The 23,306-nt window shown below is 43.6% G+C and overlaps 1 protein-coding gene across 1 annotated transcript; it reads left to right on the top strand.

The window, feature by feature from the left end:
• The first annotated feature begins 690 nt into the window (after positions 1 to 690).
• Positions 691 to 20,529, top strand: DNAJC5 (DnaJ heat shock protein family (Hsp40) member C5). Its single transcript, XM_080354775.1, has 6 exons — positions 691 to 832; positions 11,624 to 11,691; positions 15,213 to 15,349; positions 17,392 to 17,605; positions 18,635 to 18,806; positions 19,504 to 20,529. The coding sequence occupies exons 3-6, from the start codon at positions 15,243 to 15,245 to the stop codon at positions 19,605 to 19,607; spliced, it is 597 nt and encodes a 198-aa protein (XP_080210901.1). The 5' UTR covers positions 691 to 832; positions 11,624 to 11,691; positions 15,213 to 15,242; the 3' UTR covers positions 19,608 to 20,529.
• Positions 20,530 to 23,306: the final 2,777 nt, after the last annotated feature.

The raw sequence follows: 23,306 nt of genomic DNA, 5'->3' as shown, positions 1-23,306 counted from the left end.
CACTGCCCTGGGCAGCCTGTTCCAATGCCCGACAGCCCTTTGGGGAAGAAATTGTTCCCCAGATCCAACCTCAACCTCCCCTGGCGCAACTTGAGGCCGTTTCCTCTCATCCTGTCGCTTGTTCCTGGGGAGCAGAGCCCGACCCCCCCCCGACTCCAAGCTCCTTTCAGGCATTTCAGAGAGCGAGGAGGTAAAAGACGCAGAGATGAGGTTCTCAGGAACATGGGTTAGTGCCAGTGCTGGGGTAACGGTGGGCTCGATGATCTGGAGGGTCTCTTCCAACCAAAACGATTCTACATTCTGTAGTTCTGTGTCAGCAGCTCAGACACGGTTCACTGGCCCCATCTCTGGTTTCGCCGCAGTTCCGTCCGGGCGGCAGTGCGCCAAGAGCAGCGCGCGAGAGCGTTGTGCATCGCTCCCTGGTGGTCTAGTGGTTAGGATTCGGCGCTCTCACCGCCGCGGCCCGGGTTCGATTCCCGGTCAGGGAAGTTTCATTTTTGCTACCCGCTCTTTCGGCCAACCCAACGCCACCCCCTCCGCTCCCACGTTGCGCGCTCCGCGCACCCCCGGACGCGCGCACCGCGCTGCGGGCGCGTCCCCGCAGGCCGCGGGGGCGGTGGCGGTGCGTACCGGCGGTGCGCAGGCGCGGTGCGCCGGCCCTTCCCCCGCCCGTCGCCGGGTCCCGCTCGGTGTCTGGCGGCGGCGGTGGCAGCGGCTGAGGCGAGGCCGCCTCGACTAGGGGGCCGCTTGGACGCCGGGAGGAGCCGCCCTGCCCCGTGGGGCCGCCCCCGCCCCGGGGCTGCCCGGCCCCCGCCCGCCCGCGGGGCCGCAGGTGAGCCGGCGGGGCTGGGCCGCAGCGGGCCCGGCCCGCGGGGGGAGGCCAAGATGGAGCTGGTGCTGCGGGCGGGGGGGCGAGCGGGGAACGGGCGGCGCGGAGCGGGGTTCTGGGGTGAGGCGGGGCGGGGAGCCCCTGGGGGTGCGGTGCTCCTGCCCGCCCCGCAGGGACCCCCTCCCGGCCCCGGCCCGGTGAGCCCCGCTCCTCCCGCCGCCCACTCGCGGCGGTTCAGGGGCCTCGGGGCCGTGGAGATTGAGGAGGGAAAAAACCCAAGGAAAAGGCTTGGAAAGGTGAATTCTAAATGAAAGTCATTTGTGTGGTGTGCGAGCCGTGATTCACCATGACTGGTTTTCGCTGGAGGGATCTGGGATGGGTTTTCCTTCCCTTACGTTCTTCTGCTTAATTAAAAAAAATAATCATTTCTACCCGCTCAGATTATGATGTGCTTAATGACTGACGTATTAGCAAAGGGAAGTAAATCCAGCCTTTCTAATGGGAAACTTGCAAAGGCAGCATAATTCTATTTATTCGTGCGGTGTCTTCTGGTTCCTGAATTAAGAATTCCGGTCAGGCGGTTGTGGTGATGCCGAATGGAACTGGATGAAACGGAGACAGCGAATTCCCTGATAACGCCTCGCTCTGCTTTTGTGCCTTATCAATATCTGCTGTTACCCGCACAGTGACACAATGCCGCTGACTTCTATTACCGGGGCATATTACACTGGTGGAGCCGATTCTCCCTTGGAGAGCAAGGTGAAAGCTTTCTGTATGACACAGAAAGACAAACGTTTTTGTGTTTTTTCGGTTTGTTTTCATTGGGGTATTCATTTTCATGTGCTGCGAGATGCTTCTGTAGAGCCGTGTGTGCTTAATATTCTCCCTCCTGCAGTAAAGCTTTAAAAAATGGCATAAATTGGGTACATCATCTTCCACGGGTATGAAGTAATACAGCTCTGCTGGCTGACGTCTGCGTAGTGCCCTCACGCTGGCTTGTCTGAAGAAGCTGGAAATGTTCGGTGTGTGTTTAAACACCATCTGAGTTTGCTGCTGTTGAAGCAGAACTTGCAGGCCGCACTCACCCAGTGGCTGACGGGTGCTGGTTCACCCCTTTCTTTGGGTAAATTAAGCTTTCAAGTGCATGAACGTAAAGGATTTCCTCTTGAAATGTGCCAGGCTTGTACCTATTTAAATTCTTGAATAGCAGCAGCCACCTTTCAGTGGAATTTATTCTTTTGAGGGTGTTTTTGGTAGGGGCGTTTTCCAGTTCTAAGGCGTCTGTTGGTTTCAGGCCGCTTAGGATCGGAGTTTGTGTTTTGGTTTGCTTTTGATATAAAACGGTAGAGTCCTAATCTAAGAGATCCTGATAAATAGATGCCAGATTCATTTGCATTAATGAATTAGCTCTAATAATTTGAGTACGCTGCGCTCTGGGAGGGAGAAGAGGGGAAGCAAAAGCTGGAGTCAAAGAGAAATTGGCTTTAATATATAGAGTGTAGGATGAAAAGAAGTTTATTGTTATTGAGCAGCTTCCTGTGGTTTTCTCGTGGTGCTCTAACTTTGGAGGAGCTTGTGATGATGCTGGCCCTGCAGAATCTGCTTTGGGGATAACGCCGACTTTGGAGACAAGATTTCCAGTCAAACAGCTTCTTATAAGCGTAAGCAAACGCTTCTTTCCCTCCCTCTTTTATTTCGTCTTGGTGATTGTCCCTGGCGTTTAAATGAAAGGGGAGATGCTGCGACGTGGTGAATTTTCGATGTATTGATAAATTGCGGGCTGTAGGCTCAAAGTGCTGGTGAAACCCAAGCAGAGGTTTCCCAGCCTCACAGCGCAGCCCTGTGCTATATTTAACCATCTTTATCAGTGTCTTGTCTCCTAGTGAAGACCTTATATCCGTGTTGACCATTCCCAAAAAGCATAAGCGCTCAATCTTTCCCAAATGCCCAGTGATCCGCCGCCTGGTGGGGCACTGGTTGGTGTCCCTGGTCTTGTGGCTCTGTTGCAATCAGTTGAGGTGGTTTGTGGCCGAGGTGGCCCCGTCACCGACCTGATTTGGGTTGTGAAGTTCCCCGAGGTGGTTGGACCTTCCAGGCCCTTGTTTTGCAGCCCATGATGGGAGCAGCGATGGAAATCCAGCTGTGGTACGGACCAGCTTCTCTGATCGTGCCCTCTGAAGGCATCTGGCAGGTCAGCGGCGGTCTTGGGATCATTGTATTTGGGGAAAAAATTGAGCAGTATCAGAATATGACTTGGAACCTAACGGTGTGACTGATGATTTTTGAGCCTTTTGGCCCAATGTGCAGGTTATGCTGTTTAGGAGGTGCTCTCTGTCAGCAATGATGCTGTTATCATATTTCCTCTCTTAATAATCATATTTCTTCTCTTTGTGAGCTTCAGGAAGGGGTTTGGCCTGTGTTTCAGTGTTTTGATAGTGAATACTAATGCAAACCTAACTGAATTACCTAAGATGTCACGTTTTAGGCTAAATGTGAAAGCCACTGATATGACTTTTTGATTTATGATTTGAGTTGCTGGAATATCCTCTCTGAGGCAGTGGGCACCATTCAAGAACGGGAGGTGGTTCTGCAGATCTGTTAAATGACATGTGATAACAGGACTGGAGCTGGCCCATGATGATTGCTGCATTTCCCTCTTGTCATCAGTTTGCCAGTATTTTCTCTATTGAAACTATCATTAATGTTAATAACTAGATAAATATGTTTTTTCTATATGTTTAGGGAGGGAAAAGATTGGCAGAACTTTTCTGTGGAGCTTATACATAGGACTGAGCACCAGTATCCCACCCAGCATTCTATATCATAACATTTCCTTAGGAGTTCAGTTAAAGTATTTCCTTGTGCAATAAAACCATACGAAGAACAGTTGGTAGAAAGAACGTGTTTTAGCTTTGGAGGCACTTTGTTTCCTTTTCAGGCAGAGTAAACTGATAGAAAAGAACCACATTCCAGAACAAACGCTCCTCAAAACATTGTTTAGATATTTTTAATGAAGTGATAGTAGCTACCAACATAGTAACAATTTGTGTGTGTATGCATAGAATAGCTAAATAATAATAATTATTATGGGGTTTCTAGTGCATTGTTGTGTGCGAGTTTTTCTCGGGAGAACGTGAATAAGATGGCTTTGGCTTGTGCTCAGATTTCTTATGTCCTGGCAACTTCTCCTAATTGCACTCACCGTGTATCTGCATTGCACTCAAACGTGCCTTTTTAGAGTCCTTTTCTGCCTTGTTCAGTGGCGCTGAGACGCCTCCAGTCCCAGCATCTTGTAGGGCCAACTGTAGAATTTCAGCACGTTTTTTGTCCTTTTGTGCATCCCTCGGTAGCAGAAACCTGAAGGTTCGTGGTGCACGGCGGCTCCTGTGCGAGCAGAGCGAGCCTCCCGAGCCCCAGGAAATTCAAATTATCAGCTGCCATCTCCTCTTTCATAATCTGCTCAAGTATTTTGTAACGAGTACAGAGGTTTTCGATGAAAATTGTTGGGATTTTTATCATTTTAATGTCCTTCAGTAGCACAATCTCAACTTTTTGGGGTAAGCGGTTGAGCAAACAAAAAACCCAGTGCCATTAATTGCCTCATACCAAAGTGCTAAGGAACCTTCATTTCTTTATGACATGATACGAGTATGCTTTCATTAACTGCTATTTTTGTGGTGGGCTGATGGCTTCTGCCAGATGAATGATGCAAGTAACCAGTTCTTTAGATCTGACTGCAGTGCCGGGCAGTACCTGATACCAGTGGGGACAGGTTGGTATGATACCTAAAATCAGAAATAAGTAATTAAATAAGTTAAATAAAATTAAATAAAGTAATAAGAGCACAGGAGCGCTGATGTACCCCATCCTGCTCCTGCTGTCTTGCCCAGGGCTTCTCAATCCTCACTTGGCTTCATCTGCCTCTTCCTGAGTTGTGTTGGGTGGCAGGGCTGGGATCCTAAAACATTTGTGACTTTTACAAGACAATCTGTAGGAAAAGTAAATATATAGGAACTATATGTTGCTAATGTTTTGCAGTCCAGAGTTTACTGACGTCATTACAGCAGCCAAACATTCAGTTGCAAACTTGCACAGGTTTTCCATTTGCTTTTCCCCTTTTATGTCTTTACATTTTTGGCTGTGTTTCAAACAAAAATATTCTTTTCCCTTCCATGTGTCATTATGTATTTTTATATCTGAACAGGATTTTCTGTTACTGTGGTGGTGATATCTTAGCAATCTTATTTATGCTCAGCAATAGTTTGTGGTTCTGTGTGACGGTTCAGTGCACGGTGTGTAATACAGACCTTTGCCTGGAGTGGGGCATTAATGAGTTTTCCTTATGAATCTGCTTCTTGTGGCAGGAGGATTTGGGAACAGTGACTGTAAAACGTGTAATGAGGTTTAAAGGATCTTGTGGAGAGGACTCGGGAGGCCTCACTTGGACATTTTTGCGGCAGTTCCCAGTGACAGCGTCTGCAGCAATCTGGAAGATGCCAAGTTCAGGAAATTCATTCTGCCAAGACTAGATTGCACCAAAGAGATATTTATAATTTCACGTCACATCTATTGTTAGTTGGTTGTATGCAAGTAAGGCAATTTGAAAAAAAATGTTAAGAAATGTCTGAATTTTTCTCCTGTGTAGCCATGATGCCAGTGCGAAGGTTGGTGCTCCTGCTTTTAGTATTTAGAAGCACTAGAAGAGCGGTCAGTGCACAAAATGTGTGTTAATATCTCATTCAGGTACCGGGGTAACTGTGTTTTGGGGGGACACGTGGCGCTGTGATAACAGCGGGTGGAAGGGAGATAAAATTAATGGGTCTTCATGTGCCTTTACAAAGGGCATCCGGGATCCTTGTGGAATCATCTGGTGTCTGCACAGGGAATTGAAGCAGTACGTTATGTTTTTTTAAGTTCTGCTCTAGTTCAGGTCCATCAGGGACCAGAGTTATCCTGGTACCTGAGTGGTGAAAGAAAAATAGACGATGAGCTGTGTCTTTTCATTAGAAACATTTTCGTCATCATCAGGGTTTGGTTTGACAAACCGCTCATCGGTCAGTTGTACTTTGAAGGCCCCAACGTTGATGCTGGGAGGGATGTTCTTGCTTGGAGTAGCCTGTTTTTGTCACACAGCAAAATAAATGCGTATCGAACAGAAATATGTTGCCTGGGTGGTAATTAGTGAAAGTATTTATCTTCCTTAATAACTGTCTCACTCTTTCTTTTCCTACAAAGCTCCCAATTTCTGGTTGCACTTTTGAAAATTGCTTTGCCACAATGTTTGCTGTTCACAATTGACTTAGGAAAATGAGGCGAGCGGAGTTAATCAAAAGGTGTTGGGAAGGTGCACGGTTATAATTTTCCAAGTGGACCCCACTGTTTCACTGGGGGGTTTGGATAAGAGGGTCAACAATCGACTTTCCTTTTTATTACGGGTCCTGAAATGGAACATACGTTGGATGAAATGTCTTGGATGATGAACACTTCTGTGTTGTCCTGTGATGTGCAGCTCCTTACCGCAGTTTCCTGCACCTTATCTTAAAACCACGTTTCTTCCAGTGACTTGTCCTGTTGACATCTTCTGAATAAAGCCCAGTCAGTCCCTCTTGCAGGCTAAAAGTTATCTGTGATGACTTTCACCCTTCCTTGCTGTTTTGAGGCTGTCCGAATGTGTAGATTTATAAAATATTATTTAAAAATAACTGTAGATGAGGAAAGGTGCTATTTTGCAGCTAATCCTGTTCCCCTTAAGGATCTTCAGAAGATGTACTCATATTTTGGGGAATATCTGTAAGAATAACATGGATTTACCGTTGTGCTGGCAGCGTCCCATCGTGTGTACAGACAGACTGAAGAGACGTCTGTCACGCTCCAGGGTTGGTTGAGATCAGAGGGAGGAATAAAAGTGTCACAGTCACAAAACTACTGGGTTTTCTGACTTTCTCAGTTATTGCTTGAGGTAGGAAAAAAGGCTGAATGTTATAATTCTGTCCTTTACACTGAAAGGAAACGGCACGTGCGTTGGGAACGGCAGTGATTGAATTTACGCCTCAATGTAACAGTGGCCTCGTTGTTCTAAGTCCTCAGAAGTGCCACTCCAGCCTGAAAACTTGCATTATGGAATCTATAAGTGTTTAGATGTTCTATTTCTTATCCCAATTATAGTGTTAGAAAACTCAGTTACATTTAAAGTCTAGAACATGGGTTTTCCTTAAGTACCAGGTCTGTAAACCGAGGCTACAGTCTGGAACTCAAGCTGAGTCTTTTCTTGTTAATCACTAGGGAGTTAGTGGGAAAATCAGTAGGACAAATACCATTCTCAGTTGCCTTATTATTTCTAAATTATGGGCTTTTTTTTTTCCCAAGCAGCCATGAAATACCATTGCCAGACTGAATGGCAGAACTGTGAACATACTGCATCACATAGTTTGCAGATTAAACATATGCAGAGGGAGAGAACAGTAGAAATAAATACCAGTGTGTTTCTGGAAGAGCAGTATAAAATAAATCTTTTTGTTGGTGAAATCACACTGTATAGTTAGAAAATACAAGTTTATCTCCTGCAAGAATATGTCAGTTTAAACTAAAACTGCTTATTAGTCCGGACTTGTGATTTATTTGGATGTTTCTGGCCAAAGGAGCCGGGTGAGACAGCGTCTTAATGTGAGGTTATGGGTCCTGAGCACCTTGCAATCCAGAGTGACCCAAAGGTATGGGTTGTACACTGGTTAATAGATTCTTGGTGTGTTAGAAGAATATGGTGACATTAGCAGTGGATTGGTAGTGACTTTCTTCGCTGCTATTTTAAACCTGGGTTTGATCTCTAGGGAATAAATGTGTCATCTGTCCAAGGTGCTTTCTGCTGAGTTTGTTTAACTCTGGACCTGGCTCTGGTTTAGTTGGCCCAAAATGAAACAAAAATGTTTCCAATAAAGGTACATACCCCTCCAGCATTCCCCACCCTTCAGAAGAAAAGCATTCTTATTGTATTTTCCTGCCAAAACAAGAAGTGACAGTTTGAATTATACAGGCTTGTGCTGGCCAGTTCAGATTTTATTGTGAAAATCTTAAGTCTTCCTCTGTGCTTCTACATGTCCTTGTGCTGGGGATTTGAATGGGGCAGGTGCGAAACTCATCCCCTTGTGGTTTGTTGTTTTATGGGGTTTTGTTTGGTTGGTTGTTTTTTTTTCCATTTCTTATTATAATTCAGTTGTACCTGAAAAGAAGACAAATCTGTTGTGCTGGTTTTGCTTTTGTTTCTCTATGATCTGATAAGTCTTTGTGTGGTAGAAGCCCATGTTTTCTGTTCTTTATAGAAGGAAATTAGAATGTTCCTTTCTCTGGCAGTTTCCGTGGAGAAGTGAAATAACGAAATGGTGAAATCTCCTCCCGCTGTCCACAAGAACTGGGGAAATACAGTTGAGCAATTAGAAGAAAATGAATTTTTAGATATGCCATGAGTAGTTACAGCCGTCACATGCCACGTAGATTTAGATAGAAAAACAATTAAGAGCAATAACGAGGCAAGCAAACAGTGCTGCTGTTTTGTCCTACCTTTTAAAATACCTGAGAAGCAGATGCAGGTTTTTCAGAGCTGTGAGCAGCTGGTGACACTTTCACTCCACCATATAAACTACTGTAGTGCCATAAACAATAACGTAATTTTGGTGACGCATTAAATGGAGCAATGAAATCCCAATATGGGATCCACTAAAACACTCAGGATTAAGGATAGAAAATGTCGATCTAATACTTTATATATTTTTCCTCCTTTACTATGGAAACCCCTCTTTGGCAGGTTTGAATCTGACTCTTGTGTAGGGTACAAGGTCACAAGCCTTTACAACAGGCTGCTCAATCAGACTTAAATGGCTAAATTTTAATCTGCAAAGCTCATTAGAGAAACAACACCTGTATCACTGTAGTTAAGTTTGTCACAAGTTTCAGTAGAACATTAATAACAGATGTTATGGCAATTTAGACTTGAATTTTGCAGAGAAGTTCTGTTGTCGCAGATTTCATTTATTTAAAAGCTCTGTGTTGCTGTTTTTTTTTAAAAAACCCTCAATTTAATGAAGATTTTAACGTCAGTCTTCACTGTTGGAGGCCTATCTTCTGTTCCCAAGGCAAATGAATTTGGCCTTAGTAAAGTTCTTTTTTCTGGGAGAAAGATGTATACATTGGAATGAATTCCCTGGATACTGCGTTTGCTTTACATCAGGATTTATGTGTTTAAACAGGATGTTTGTGTGGACAGATTTCTCATGTGGCCTTTACTGAAGGGCCACAGACTTAAAAGCAAAATTTAGCTAAAAGGCTTTTGTGCTCTGATGTGTGTAGATATATATATATATATATATATATATATCTATATCTATAAAAAGCAACACCAAAACATTCACTCTTAGGTGCTTGTTTAAGTAGTAAGTGATAGTGCTTCAATTAACAGGTTAAAAATTACTGTCCCAAGACAGCGAGAGGAATGTTCACGAGAAGTACTTTAAAATAGTTGTTTTCTGAGAGCACTTATTAACCAGTTTGCTTTACCATCCGCGTTTTCACATGATTTCTCCAGTACTGGTTCATTTTGTGAGTGACATGAGCAAGTAAGGGTGTGGAAATAAAGACTCGGGAGTTTCTATTTTGTCTATTTATTTATTCTATTTGCCTAATTGCAGCACTAATTCTTTAGGTACTTGATGATGTAGCTCAGGTGTATGGTGGAGCTGGATTATGAAGCGAGGTGCCCTAAAGATACTTGTGTCTTTGTCAGCAGCAGCTGCAGGATGATGGCAATTCTGTCAATAGAACTGTTAATGAAGATGGTTCTACATCGGGCAGAGGAGGTTGGGGTCGACTGAAGAAACAGAAATGCTTTTTATCAAAAAGAATAGATCGGAGAACATGTCTGATTTCTGTAAGGAAAAGGTAGTTTAGATCCTTTGGTTAGAGAAATATAATATTGGACAAACCAGATTCGTGTTTGCAGGACATATGAGGTTCCTGGTGCAAGCAGAACGCTGACGGAACAGGCAAACTTCCTAAGCGTGTTCTTCATTTGTGTTGCAAAACTTGTCACCGTTTTAATGTGTTGCTGAGTTTAGTTTCCATTTGTGTAGCTGTGCATGCTTTTATCTTCGTCATTCTTTAACCTTTTCTTCTGATTTCATACTTATATGTGTGTTCTCTGCCTCTTAAACAATTACTTCTTCCTTCTCCCAGACATTTTTTCATTGAGTTGTGTTTTTTGAAAGTGGGTAATATCCATTCATCTTGATTTTTTAAATGCTAATGTTTCTTTTCCAACATCCCTCCTTCCATTTCTGGCTCCTTTGTTTTCATGCTGTGAACGTCCTGTCGTAAGGAGGGAGATGTTTGTCCGTCGTTCCGAGCAGGGTGTCATGTAGAGCTCTGGGTCAGTGGATCTGCCTCAATAATGGGATTGGATGGGCAGATCAAAACATTTCTGAGTCACTACATTAGAATTCCCAGTTGCACCAGAAACCAGGGGGTAGAACCCCAGTTTGGCATGCTGGGTCACGCCAAATACACACATGGGTTTCTCACGTGCTTTGGATTTTGTAAGTAGCTGTTTCCTTTGGATTTTATTTTGACCTTGTTCATTTATCTCCAGGTGTAAATCAGGCTTTCCGCTGTTAGTGAAATCCTGCATTGGCATCATTGAGAGACTGAAGAAAATATTGCTGCTTGCATCCGTATTAATATAAAAAAAATGCTTTTCTGTATATTCTGAGTTCTGTACTTGGCTGGGAATTGTGTATGTGTGCTATAAAAAATAAAGACTTCTCTTAGGAGTTTTGATGAGGCCTGGGCCGAAATACTGCATTTGAGCTACGTGAGGCTTCTATCCACACATCATCCTATTTTCATTTATTCCATTACGTGCTGGCTTTAGCAGGTACCTCATTTTGTTGAAGGCAAGTGGGTAGAATCAAATCTCCAAAGTACAGTTGGACTTTGCGTTCTTGTCCCGTTTCATTCCCAGATTTCCATCTGTGGAAATCCATAAATCAGGCGTTTTGATGCGGGGTAGAGTGGCGTTAGGGACGGCGTCGCGTGCTTGCACATCTTCATCTCAGTGACAGCGCTGTTCAGGCCTTGTGAAGAAAGGCACCGTGCGGACAGTGCTGCTTTTCTATTGAACTTCTTTAAAAACGCTGTTGGTTTGTCCTGCCTGCCGCTGCGGTTCCGCGCGGCCGCTCCTGCTGCTCCACGCCGGCTTAAGCTGCTTTGGGAGCCTCTCTGACAACATCACAGATTACCCAGCCTTGGAAAACACGCTTCTCGTGTGCTAAGTACAGACAGCTCACCAACGCCTCAGCTGAAAAAGGCCGAAGTCTTAAATAATGGTTGTTAGTGTTCCTGTGCGACCGGTATCTTGAGTTCAGACACGAGTGGGTCTTTTGCATGGTAAAAGGTTTGGGAAAAGAGGCTGAAGCTACAGATAGAAGCAGAGAGCCCTGGAATCTGTTCTTTATGATGCTTGTAACCCGCTTTGACAGCTAATCAATTCTAAAGATAAGTGTTTATATTGTGGAGACTTACTGTAGTATAAAATATTTCAGACAGCAAAAATCGTTCTGGTTTATTCTGGACTTTCATTCCGAGGGGATATTTGAGTGAAAGAATAGTGAAAATACATAAATGCAGACTTCAAAAAATATTCTGGGATGCCAGCTGACCATTGTAACGAAATAATGTGATGATAACTTTGCAATGAGCCCTGAAGAGATGAGTTGGTGAACAAATTATTTGCTTTTGTTTTGTCGTTAGGAGATTCAGTTTTGGAGGCGTGTGGAGGCTGTTACCACTTGCCTGAGAATATTGGAACTAGATACCAGGTAAGTACCGTACTTTTTAATTTCTTGAAGTCAAATAAAATCCACTCATTTAAACAAAAAATAATGCTGGGGAAACAGAGTTCAAAGATTCTTACAGACATCTCTAGTACCTCACAAAACCAAGCTTAAAACACCTCGTGTTTTTCTTGATAGTATGATCTTGGATATCATTCTCGATGGATATAATTTTCACTGTAGAAAAATACCAGATTGTGAGAATGGCTCTAAATCAATCTGAGACACACGGGCAGGAGGCGGAGGCCAGCGGTGCTATTTTGTTTTGGGGATAAATCAATATTTACTAAAGTGGTTCTGGCTTGGTGTTTTTATTTAGACTTTTACTAGTAAATACTGGTTGAGATTGAATAATTTATCTTAACACCTGCAGCTAGTGTGCTGCACTGGAAATCTCTGAAAAACTAGTCACCTTAGATTAAACTGATGTTGTATTTTACCATAGCCAGTAAAAGGAAAAGATTTGTAGAATGCAAATATTTCCCAGAATACCCTAGTGCTTCCTGAAGTTGTGTAATAAAGCACCAACTAGACATAACTTTTGTAAGAGCTGGCGAAACATCCATTTCTCGTTCCCGTTGTTTCCTACCTGCCCCTTTGGGGATGTCTCAGTTCTCCGTGTTACCGATGACGTGCAGAAGGACTCAGAAGCTGTTTTGTTCTTCTGGTTTCAACCAGACTCGTTCAATTTGGACAGAGAGTATCTGTTAAGGGTAATGACTCTCCATTGTCCTGTGTGTAGTGGGTAAGGACCCTTTACCAGTCAGGAGGTGGTGGATTTTGTCCATTACAGTAGCATTCACTTTCTGGAACAGCTGTTAACATCCAGATTCCCTACACTGAAGATAAAACACTTCACTGAGGTTGTTGTGAGCAGCACGTGTGTAAAGGTCTGTGTGTTGGCATGTGCATTCAGGGGGTGGTTCTGTTTTTTAATATAGTAACTTATACTTACAGAAAATACAGAACAAGTATTAAGAAAATGAAAATTCTGTTGAAGATTGCACCCCAATGCACTGCTGCAGTGGTATTTTGATGCAAGATTGTTTCACCTTTCTGCTGCTGGGGTTCACTAGGGTATCCAGCGAGTGTTTAATTCCCTAAAATGTCATAGAACTATTAATTTTTCATGGCTGTAATAATAGTTTGCCATTTTAATGAGTTAAATACAACTTATAAAAGGGTCAGCAGACCTGCCAGAAAACAAGATATCACCAGTTTCATGAAACTTGATGGAATTCTTTTGGAAAGCTAGAGAGAAAATTTGTCTTTCTAAGGTCCAGTTTACCACCAATGTGTTTAAAATGTTAGGGCTGGGTTCCACAGAACCTACCGGGTTTAATCTACATCTTTTCATCATGGTTGTACCAATTACAGTTACCTGGTCCTGCTGAAAACCGTTGCATATTCTGGGCAGGCTGGCTGACCAGGATATTCTGGGACACAGATGGTTAAAAGCGGTGCTGTGTAATCCAGGGATTACCTTTCTTGGGAGTTCTGAGAGAAACCTCCTCGGGGCATCCTGCTTGGGTGGAATACACAGCACATGATTTGTTGCTGCTGAATACACCGCTTTAAAAAATACAGAGCAGCTTTCAGTCCCGTGAATTAGAGCCACCTGCAAAAACAGTAGGGTAGATAATGTCCTGATTTCTGAAGTGCTCTGAGCTTGAGTAACTTGCACCTTTATTGTCCATTTGAAAAGCCGGAGTTTGTGTTCTTAGTAACAAGACTCTTCTGTACCCTTAAGTAAGAAACTTCCCACGTGAATCCCCGTGACCACCTTGTCCTCTCTGCTTTTGCCCAGACCAGTTTTGTCCATTCATACAGGTTTTGAAGAGTAAATACACACACCCCATTATACCGAACTCCAGAGACCCTGAACTGTTCACGTTGAAGTGACAACAGATTGCAGCAGGTTGGAATTTTACTCCTCTGCCTGTCTATGTTGGTGACAGGCAGCCTGCAGACTGACAGACATCATCTCAATCATATTGAATTTATTTTTATTAAGCAAATTTGCCCTAATTTAATGGTGGAGCTTTTACAAAGCAGAACGTAGTGTATACCTGTGATCTGCAGCATCTGTGCACCAGGGGCCTGTTGAACTGGTGTTAAAGGAAACTTGTTACACCTAAATAGAACTACAGACCTTTAAACAACACAAATGTTCATAATGCCCCATTGTTTGAGGCAATACCTTTATAGCTTCCTTATCAGGTAACCTTTAATTAAACTTACCTGAGCTGCCAAAGAGAGAAATGAGATGATTAGCTGGTGTATTCCAGTCCACAAAACTGGACACAGTGCCCAGCGTTAACCTAATATAAAATTGGAGGGGCCGGATGCGGAAAAGCAGTTGATGGTGGGCTCTGGGGTGAGCAAGCAAGTTGTAAAGTCTATGTCTGTTCCTGCCTACAATCGATGGAACTGTAATTTTGTGGCACTATGAGGTCGCAGCAAGAACCGGGCAGCGCAAGTATGAGAGTATTTCTGTCAGGTAGCCTTGGAGTTATTAACATCGTTATGTAAGAGAAAGGGTTAAATTAGAAAAGTCTGGTGCTTTAAATATCTTTTTCAAAGGCTACGTAATCTGGTGTAGGCCAACTGTAATGACATAATCCAAAAATAACCAGTAGTCTCCTCTTTGATGCTCATCCTTGCGGCCATTCTGCAAACGCTAATCTGCTCGGGACGTGACGGACACAAGCGCATCTACCCCCGCCATGGCCCGGGGGACGCCCCTGCGGGCTTCACATCACAGTTTGGAGCAGGAAGTTCATTTGTGTTCAAGAAGTGTGATTTTTAACTCAAACAAGTGTTATATGTTTGAGCCATGACTTTAATTAATGAGGTGGGAGGTCTCGCGGTGGGCAGGTGTTCCCTTGCTCATAGCAGGATGCGGAGTCAAACTGGGTTTGTCTAAAGGATTCTGCTGGACCTGGTGTCAGCAGTGAGATGGGAGGCTGTGATTTTGGGCAGTGCTGGAGGTTTGGTGTGTTTGTTTTTAAATGTGAATGTCTGCAATTCAAAATGCAAGTAAGTCACCCCTATGCAAGCATGGTGCAAATAGGCAGCCTTACGGTAATGACAAGGCATCTGTTGTCAGACTGTTTATATAGATATTATCACAAATAAATTATCTTAATGTTAAGACTAAGAAAGAAGGTGCAGTAGCTTTAGGGCTGTGTATGTAGTACATGTCTATAGCTGTACCTGGGCTGTTGGTCGTGGGTTTCTGGAAAGAACAGAGTCCAGTATGTCCAGGAGTGATTCCAGAGTGCCCAGTGCTGTGCTGAAAATAGAACCGTTGTTTTCACTGGTAAATCACTGCGCTTTGTAACTTCTTAGCTTCCACCTATGTTAAGAGCCTTTTCTTTTCAAAGCACGTTTAAACCTAATAAAAGATGATTTTTCACGTGGAAACTCCATTTTGAGGCTGATTGCATGAGTGAGGTCTGTGTTCTTCTTTGTTTAAGCATTTCTTGTTCATTTTGTCTTGGCAGGGGCTGGTTCTCCTTTCAGGTTAGTCCGCCATGGCAGACCAGAGGCAACGCTCGCTCTCAACCTCTGGAGAATCCTTGTACCACGTGCTGGGCTTGGACAAGAACGCCACCTCAGATGATATCAAAAAGTCCTACAGGTAAAGGTTCACGTTTTACACCTGTGCCCAACGGCACAAATAGCTTCAATTGTCTTCAACAGCTACATTTACATGTAGGTTCAAGTTGGTTTATTTAAACCTTTTGCAAAATCACATGAGAAAAACAGGTGAAACATGGTTGTTTCTTGCTAAAGTTGGTTTAAAAACCTGCCTGGACGTTTTATATAAGTGCTGTTAAATTTTTACATCTCATCTCTAATAAGTTAAATTATCCAATATGCAGCATCATTCTGAAAGGTCTTTATCTGAAGTTGAACGGAGTTTGGAGGTGGTGTGATCAGAGTTAAAATCCTCTTGTTACGTAGCCCTATGTCTGACTTACAGAGACCACACACAGACAGTATTGCCCTTTTGTCCATCATTTCCAGTTCTAGCACAGTAAGGTACAGATTAAAGATACAAATAACGACAAAAACTAGTGTCAACAATTACTTTTTCCTAAAAATTCATTCAAAGTTCCTTATTCTATGTGGAATTTGTATTTTAAAATACGATTTTTTTTTACTTCATTTTCTTAGAGTTACATGGCTCTGCATTGACCAAACAAAACCAAAAGACAGTCCTTTAACATGCTCGTTTTCCACATTCCCACAAAATCTACTTAAATGCAATTGCTTCTTTACCGTGAGAATGAGCTACAGTCTTGTACTGTTGGACAAGTGGCAATATATTGAACATGGCACTAGGGGTCAGCAGTGATCTGCACTTGAGGATGCTCTTGGAAGATTTTACTTCTAGTCTTTAACATGCACCAGAACTTTTTCCCTTTCAAAGTCCCATTTTAATACTGATGGGAACTATATGGTGAAATCTCTGACTAAATTGAATCCACAGACTCTCAAAAATTAGCTGTGTCTTGCTAAAGCCTTCAAGTGGAAGTTTGAATCAGTGATTCAAACTTTCCAGTCTTAGCAACTGGGAAATAATAGCTAAGCCCTTTGCAGGTTTATATGACTTCTCTCTAATTATAAAAACTGTGATTATTTCAGTGGTCGCTGAGGCTGCAGCATCAGCAACAACCGTAGGCGTTATTTCCCCAATCAGCATCTTTTACACTCTGAGTGTTTCAAATGCACACTCCATTTATTTTTTTCAATGCTGGGATACACTTGCATGCCCATCCAAATGTGGGCTTATACAAATCTTTATGTTTCCCTAAATATTTCCTCACTCAAAGCTGTCGTGTAAAAGTCTTCAGGCTTCCGGTGTATTTGTCATATACTGGACTTTGTGGTAGTTTTCTGTAGGAGGACAAGCACCGTTTTTGGTGGAGCAAAGCTGTTAGCTTACATTTCTGTGTGATTTTTCTATTTGGGAGCTCAAATGTCAAAACTGCATTTTTTCTTAATATAAGGAGGTGTTTGGCCAGTTATTTCTATAAATAGCCTGGACCACGTCAGAACTGTCAAAGTTATCAAGGCTGCATCTGGTTTTTGGTGCTGCGTTCAGAGACCTCCAGGAACTGTGAACTGTGAGAGATCCGGCATGATTAGGGGCTTATGTTGCGATTTCCTGATATCTCGAAACTCTGAAGCTTTTTCTATTCTACTGAAAAGTTCTTTGTTCCTGCACAGGAATTGGCGAATTAACCACAAGTGATTGTCTCTTCTATTTTTGTGCTCAGACACTGTGGCGGCTTGCTTTTATTTCTTCTTTGGTGCTGTATCTTACACTTGTGGTGTCTTTTTTTCCTGTTAGCTTGGTCTTTGCTTTAGCAGGAGCAAAACTTACTGGTGGAAATTGCTAGAGGGGTAACAAAGTAGTACTTTTCTTCAATGTCTTTCTTTTTTCTCTTGGATTTCTGAGGGCCAAATCCCACGGTCTGAAGTCAGTCCTGTGAACTAAGGTAGACAGTGCTGCAGCCTTTTGTTATCATCTAAGGAAGAATCATCAGGGAAGGTGAATCAGAGATTAAGGAAACCAACTGGGACTTGAAAGTCTCCCTCGACTTGACAGGCTGTGGAATAAAAAAATAAATCCCATTTTTTAATCTATAACAATCTTTTTTTTTCTTTCGGCAGGAAACTTGCATTGAAATATCATCCTGATAAAAACCCTGATAATCCAGAGGCAGCAGAAAAATTTAAAGAGATCAATAACGCACACGCAATATTGACCGATGCCACAAAGCGAAACATTTATGATAAGTATGGGTCTCTGGGTCTGTATGTAGCAGAGCAGTTCGGTGAAGAAAATGTGAACACGTACTTCGTGCTGTCCAGCTGGTGGGCGAAGGTAAATACAAGTGCAAAGAGAAGTTACTCTGGATTGGCGTTTAAAACTCCTAAAGGTCTCCATTTCATACTTGTCTTTGGTTTTAAATCACCACACTTACTCAAAAGTGCAAAAAGCCTGTATGTTACACATTTCTCATACTGAAATTGTCCACGTTTTTGGAGTTCATCTGTTTGCAGTCTGCTTGCACAGAAAATAATATGTAAAAGACAGTGTGACTGGGAAACTGGAATATGAAACCGTAGCTGCACCAACTTACTTATTTAGTGACAGGATGATGTTTATGGTGCTTTAGAGCTGATTAAAAACTGTTCCCAGTCTTGGCATTTCATTTCATGGGTTCATTTTTCTACCCTTTGCCAGCATTGTCTCCATCTCTTGATTCCCCACAGTAAGGGAATAGTTCTATCACCGCGCTGGTTTGCTGATTTTAAAATGATATTTTTTCAAACACAGTGATTGGTGTGAAAATATAAATTTTGCCCGTTGTCTGTGCGATAAGCGCCCGGTGATAAGCACCTCGCTTTGAGCCGCCTTGCTCAGGTGCGGGTGGCACCCGGGTTTCGGCGCGGTGAGCTCTGCGGCTGTGCCGACAGCCTTGGGCAGCTCCCGGCCCTGCTGCAGGGACATCCTGACCTGCACATCAACAAGCCGGCGTAAATCCTCACAAGGGTCATTGATACACACTACAGTCTGTCCTGAACTACCGTACCTCTGGGTATTAATACAGATACACTTCTTAGACCTGTATGTTCTTCCTGATGTAGCAGAATAGTCCACTTAAACATAAAGTTCTTCAAGTAAGCCAGGTTGGCAGCGTTCACCTCAGTGTAAAATGTTAAGAACCATAGCCAGTTTTGCACATATTTTTAAATCTATCTCGGTGATGGAGTATCATACTGGAGCCAGTAAGTCCTGTCTCTACGTTGCTGTATTTTTGCTCTCTGGTTTCCCATGGGTCTCAGACTGAGTGGTCACGGCCTGGTGGGTGCAGGTGATGAGTGTTCCCTTGTCCTCTGTCCTCTGCAGGCCTTGTTTGCGCTCTGCGGGATCATCACGGGCTGCTACTGCTGCTGCTGCCTCTGCTGCTGCTGTAACTGCTGCTGCGGGAAGTGTAAACCCAAACCTCCCGAGGGCGAAGAGCAGGAGTACTATGTCTCTCCAGAGGATTTGGAGGCACAGTTGCAGTCAGATGAAAGGGGTAGGTAAAAAACACCGTGGTGAGGTATCTAGAACGACCATCATTCTCTGCCCCAGCGCTGGTTGGGGAGCAGCACCGGCTTTGCAGAGATCAGCGCAGGTCTCGGGTTGTAGATGGTGGAGAGAGAATAGCTATGGTACAGGAACTACGTGAGTAACGCTGACACCAGAGATGAAAACTCCCAGAGGGTCTTCACTGGACGTGGGGTCAGCTCCAGAGCTGGTCACTGTCACCGCGCTTCCTTCCCATGTCACTGAGTCCCATACCAGCCACAGACGTGTGGGTGCGGAAGGGACAGGGAGCATCGGGGCAGCCGCTGTGGCTGCATCAGGCACAAAGGAGACGGGGCTGCTGCCCTGGGAGCTGTATCGAATACCCCTCCTGAAGGTATAATGCTATTTCTGTAGAATGAAACTGGTAATCTAGAAAAATTGTATAGCCTTGTGTGTGCTGTGATCACTTTTTTAATGGCTGTTGCTGAATGGTGAGGGAGGACAAGCTGCTCTTATGTGAAGAAGGAAATACAAAAACGCTATCATGTGCAGGCTGAAAAACAGTAAATTAACATTGTGCTCTCAGAGGGGTGTAAAATGGTATTATCAGAGTGTTGTAGGGAGATGTAACTTGCACTTACCAAAACATACAATGCTTTTTTTGTTATCCTTGGCACACTAAGCCTTTTGTCTTCGCTTTTCAGAGGCCTCAGACGCACCTATTGTGATACAGCCAGCATCAGCCACAGAGACGACTCAGCTCACAGCTGACTCGCACCCCAGCTACCACACCGATGGATTTAATTAAGTTAAGGAAACACTGTCATTAGAACGGATTAAAAAAAAAAAATACATGGCCAACTCAACACTAGAATCATGAACATTAGAAGTAGAGAATGGGGAGGGGGAATAATTCTGCCACAGTAAGAAGGCAGCTTTCCAACCTGCCGACAATATTTTGTAATCCCTTCAGCCTTTTGTCACCTTTCAGTGTCGTATCTTGACGATACGTGAAGTGCTGTAGCATGCAGTATTTAAAGCAGTTTAGCTACGGTCTTATTTGTTTCCTTTTTTTTTTGTTCCCCTGTTTTTTTATAGCATGTATGAAGTTACATTAAATGTCTGTGGTGTAACGTATTGAGTTGTCACAATATAAGTGTGATGGAGACATTCTGCATTTTAAGCAGTGGTACTGGCCTAAAAATGAGATCCAAAAAGTTTCACAGAAGCCACCGTTCTTCTTACAGCTGAGCTGTTGGAGACCTTTAAAAGTTCATGATTTTCATTTGAGTGCAACAAACCAGTTCTTTTATTCCTCCTTCTATTCCTGCGTTGTTATCTAAGCAAGTTTACAAAGCCAAAAACCAAAAACTGCCAGTCCTGCAGAGCTGGCGTTCTCTCTAATGCTGGTTTGCAGCTTAAATAAATCTACCTTGACAAAGGGAGAGTTTCCAATCTTTGAACAGAGAATTGATGAACAGCTCTTTACGTGTGACAGTGTAACCGCAAACTGCAGTTTGCCGCAAAACCAACGGTGAACGGGCTCGTTTGGTTGTGACGGTGGGATTGTAACGTCGAGCACAATTCTGGTTTGGTTTGAGTTCAGTCGTTATCCTGACATGCTAAAGACCAAATAGTGCAGCTTTTTTTGAATGTGCAAGAATCTCAAGTCAAACTGCGTAACTGGTTTTCACTGAGCGAGTAAAATGCAGCCAGTTGGCAACAGCCAAAATGCCAAAAAAATACTGATTTTTAAAAATTTGTTTGAAGAATTTGAGGTTCTGATAGACAAGTGGGGTATTACATGTTTGTTTTTAAAGCTTTTATAATACACTAGCCCTTTACTTTTCTCATGACCTTGTTTGTGGAGTACTTAAATGGAATTTTAAGAGCAAAACACCTTTGTGTTCATATTGTATAATTTGCACATTGTCTTGCACTTAGACTTGTTTACACCAGTGTTTTTCTTTTCCTTCGGAACAACTATGGGGAAGGTTTCCTGTACTACTCTGAAACCAAATCATGTTCAAACACTGCTCTGGAGACCGTGGTTTGTTGAGATGTAACTGTTAAAAACACATTTTAGGCAGCTGCTGGTACATTTTGTTGTTAATAATCTTGCTTTGGATGATGCAAAGTCAGGATCTAGAACAGCTACCAGAGAACCTACACTCGGTACTTTGAGCAGTTAATTGCAGCCTGTTTGATTTTGGTCTTTATGGTTTTATATCGCATCGCCTCTACTGTCCTTTGTATCTTTTCACCTATTTTTGGTGAGGCTATTTGCAGCTCCCACCCGGTGTTTGCTTTGAAGGTAAATCACTGTTGATCTGTGAGGAAACCGTAGGAAAATGAAGGGGACTCTGTCAGAGAACCGCTCTGAATCTGTTTTCACGCTATTTTTGCATGAGCTGGAAATGATGGAGCACATAAAATCGGACATGAAACCGTGTTAAACGTGCTGGGTAGAAGAAAATGTTTTGAACTCAATGAGAAGTGAGGGGTGTTGGTAAAATCAGATCTCCCTGTAGCTGTCGGTACCAGCACTCGTTCGGTGCCTGCACGTGAGCTCATTGCAAATGAGCTTGTGAAACCTCCTCAGGTCCCAAAAATTTAAACAGAAATGTTACTTTTTCAGTTAAATCACTTCTTCCTCATCAATAGTCCTTTTAGACCTGGAACTTGGTGGTTTAGTGGAAGATGCTTTTTTAACCTTTTCTGTCTGGCTTGAGGACAGTGGTGTGTGATTTGCCTCGAGGTCCTTATTAAAGTGTTTGTTTGACCCCTTGGAATAAAAAGCAGTTTTTAGGCTTAAAGAAAATAGTGTCACGTTGGCAGATTTTGTCTGGAGCCTGTTGGTGATGTCGAATTGCACCCTGGAATATGCTCGAATGTCCGGGTTTTCTCCCCATAAAACTCCCTGGTTAAAATTGCCCTTACCTGTGCAAATTATCTTCTTGGTAAAAAGAAATAAAATAAATATTAGGGGAATTTTTTTTGGCTTTGTAAATGAGCGCAGTTGGACTTGGTGGGATGAGGAAGAAGACGTTTCCCTTGTGCTGTCGTTTGTCGTTCCTGTGTCTCTGTGTGCGGCTGGACGGGTGACACGAAGCCGCTTGTTTCGGGTGTTGCTCCACTGCTGAGCAGCTGTGACCCCTGATGCTGGTTGTCCGTCTTAAGTTTGGAATAATAATCTTATTTCTTAACCCCTCTGGGCTGCTTCAACTGAACTAGAAAGGTCGTGGCTCCGGGGATGCCGTGCCATTGGAATGGAAGGCGGGCAGCGGACGCGGATTAGAGGTGACACTGTTGTCTGTGTTTTTATCAAGGGTAAATTTGCTGGTTTAGTTCTTGGCTTAGCAAGGCGTGCGTTTGAGCCAGACTGCTCTCCTCGCTGTGTCTGCGGGTGTGTGCGAGCAGTAAGTGACTCCGTGCTCTGTTACGTGCCAGAGCCGCGTGGTGGGTGCGACGAGGGAAACTACGCTGAGATCCCAGTACAGGAATGACGGGAAAACGCTTTATTAGGTGAATGTTCATGGGGCTTGAAACTCTTTAAGTTTTTCCATGTCACTCTAGAATCTCTGAATTTAAGATCATGTATCAATGTGTTTTTTCTTGAACTATATAAGAAGGCAGTTTCAACGTTGCTTCTTTAAACCAAAACCTGTGTAATTGGCAGACGAGCAGGTTATTGTCCACGTATTTTGTGCTCTCATGGGTGAGGCGCAGGAGTGTCCCGCGATAACATGTGTTGCGCTTGGAAATGGCCAAGTCGAACCCTAGCAAACGCAAAGCTGTGTTGGAAACGATGGCTGAACCTGTGGAGGTCGGCGAGCAGCCCTGAGCACGGCCTGACCTGCAGAATGTTTCCTTCCGCAGTCGAACCTCGGCCCCGTCGCTCTCTGTTCAGTGTGTTGCCAGAATTAAAACTTGAGCTTTCAGTTTGTTTGTTTTTTTCCTTAGTTTCTTACAATTTCTATCACTTTTTTACGGGTTGCCTGAGAACACCTCCATCCAGCCCATAGAGCCTCTTCAGCACCGCTGTCCTTGGCACTCGTAGCTTCTCCTGGCGGGGAGGATCCGATCTGGAGAGCTTCTGGCTGCTGTCAATGGCCACTGGCTCCGTTCCCGAGCTGGTCGGTCCCTTGGGAGCCGCGGCAGGAAGAGATGCTGGTGCTGGACCCCTCGTCCTCCCGGGGATGGAGGAATCCCCGAGCACTGTAGTACATACAACCAGTTGTCCGCTTCACTCCCAGTGAAGGAAGGGGCGTTGCACCCCGTAAATGCCAGTTTCATTTTGTTAGTGGTGGTTGTAGGAAATTCTTAAATATTTATCTGTATATAAATGGGTTTATGTCAACCTCAGTGGTGTCTGATAGAGTCTAGATCTCTGCTGGTCCCACGCAGTGATGTTTTAGGACCATGTTACCTTCTCAGTCTTATTTTTATATTTGTAATATTTTTAAACTGCTTTAGATATTAGTGCTCATGGTGTTGTTAAAATGTG

The sequence above is a fragment of the Nesoenas mayeri genome, assembly GCF_963082525.1.
Source record: "Nesoenas mayeri genome assembly, chromosome: 16".
Classification (NCBI taxonomy): Eukaryota; Metazoa; Chordata; class Aves; order Columbiformes; family Columbidae; genus Nesoenas; species Nesoenas mayeri.
This window is presented reverse-complemented; position numbering and strand designations above follow the sequence as displayed.

Bases quoted from the DNA above. Each gene is read 5' to 3' on its own strand.
- DNAJC5 (XM_080354775.1), top strand. From the start codon at position 15,243: ATGGCAGACCAGAGGCAACGCTCGCTCTCAACCTCTGGAGAATCCTTG. The intron at 15,350-17,391 runs GTAAAGGTTCAC...TTCTTTCGGCAG, and splicing joins GATATCAAAAAGTCCTACAG to GAAACTTGCATTGAAATATC. The intron at 18,807-19,503 runs GTAGGTAAAAAA...TTCGCTTTTCAG, and splicing joins GTTGCAGTCAGATGAAAGGG to AGGCCTCAGACGCACCTATT.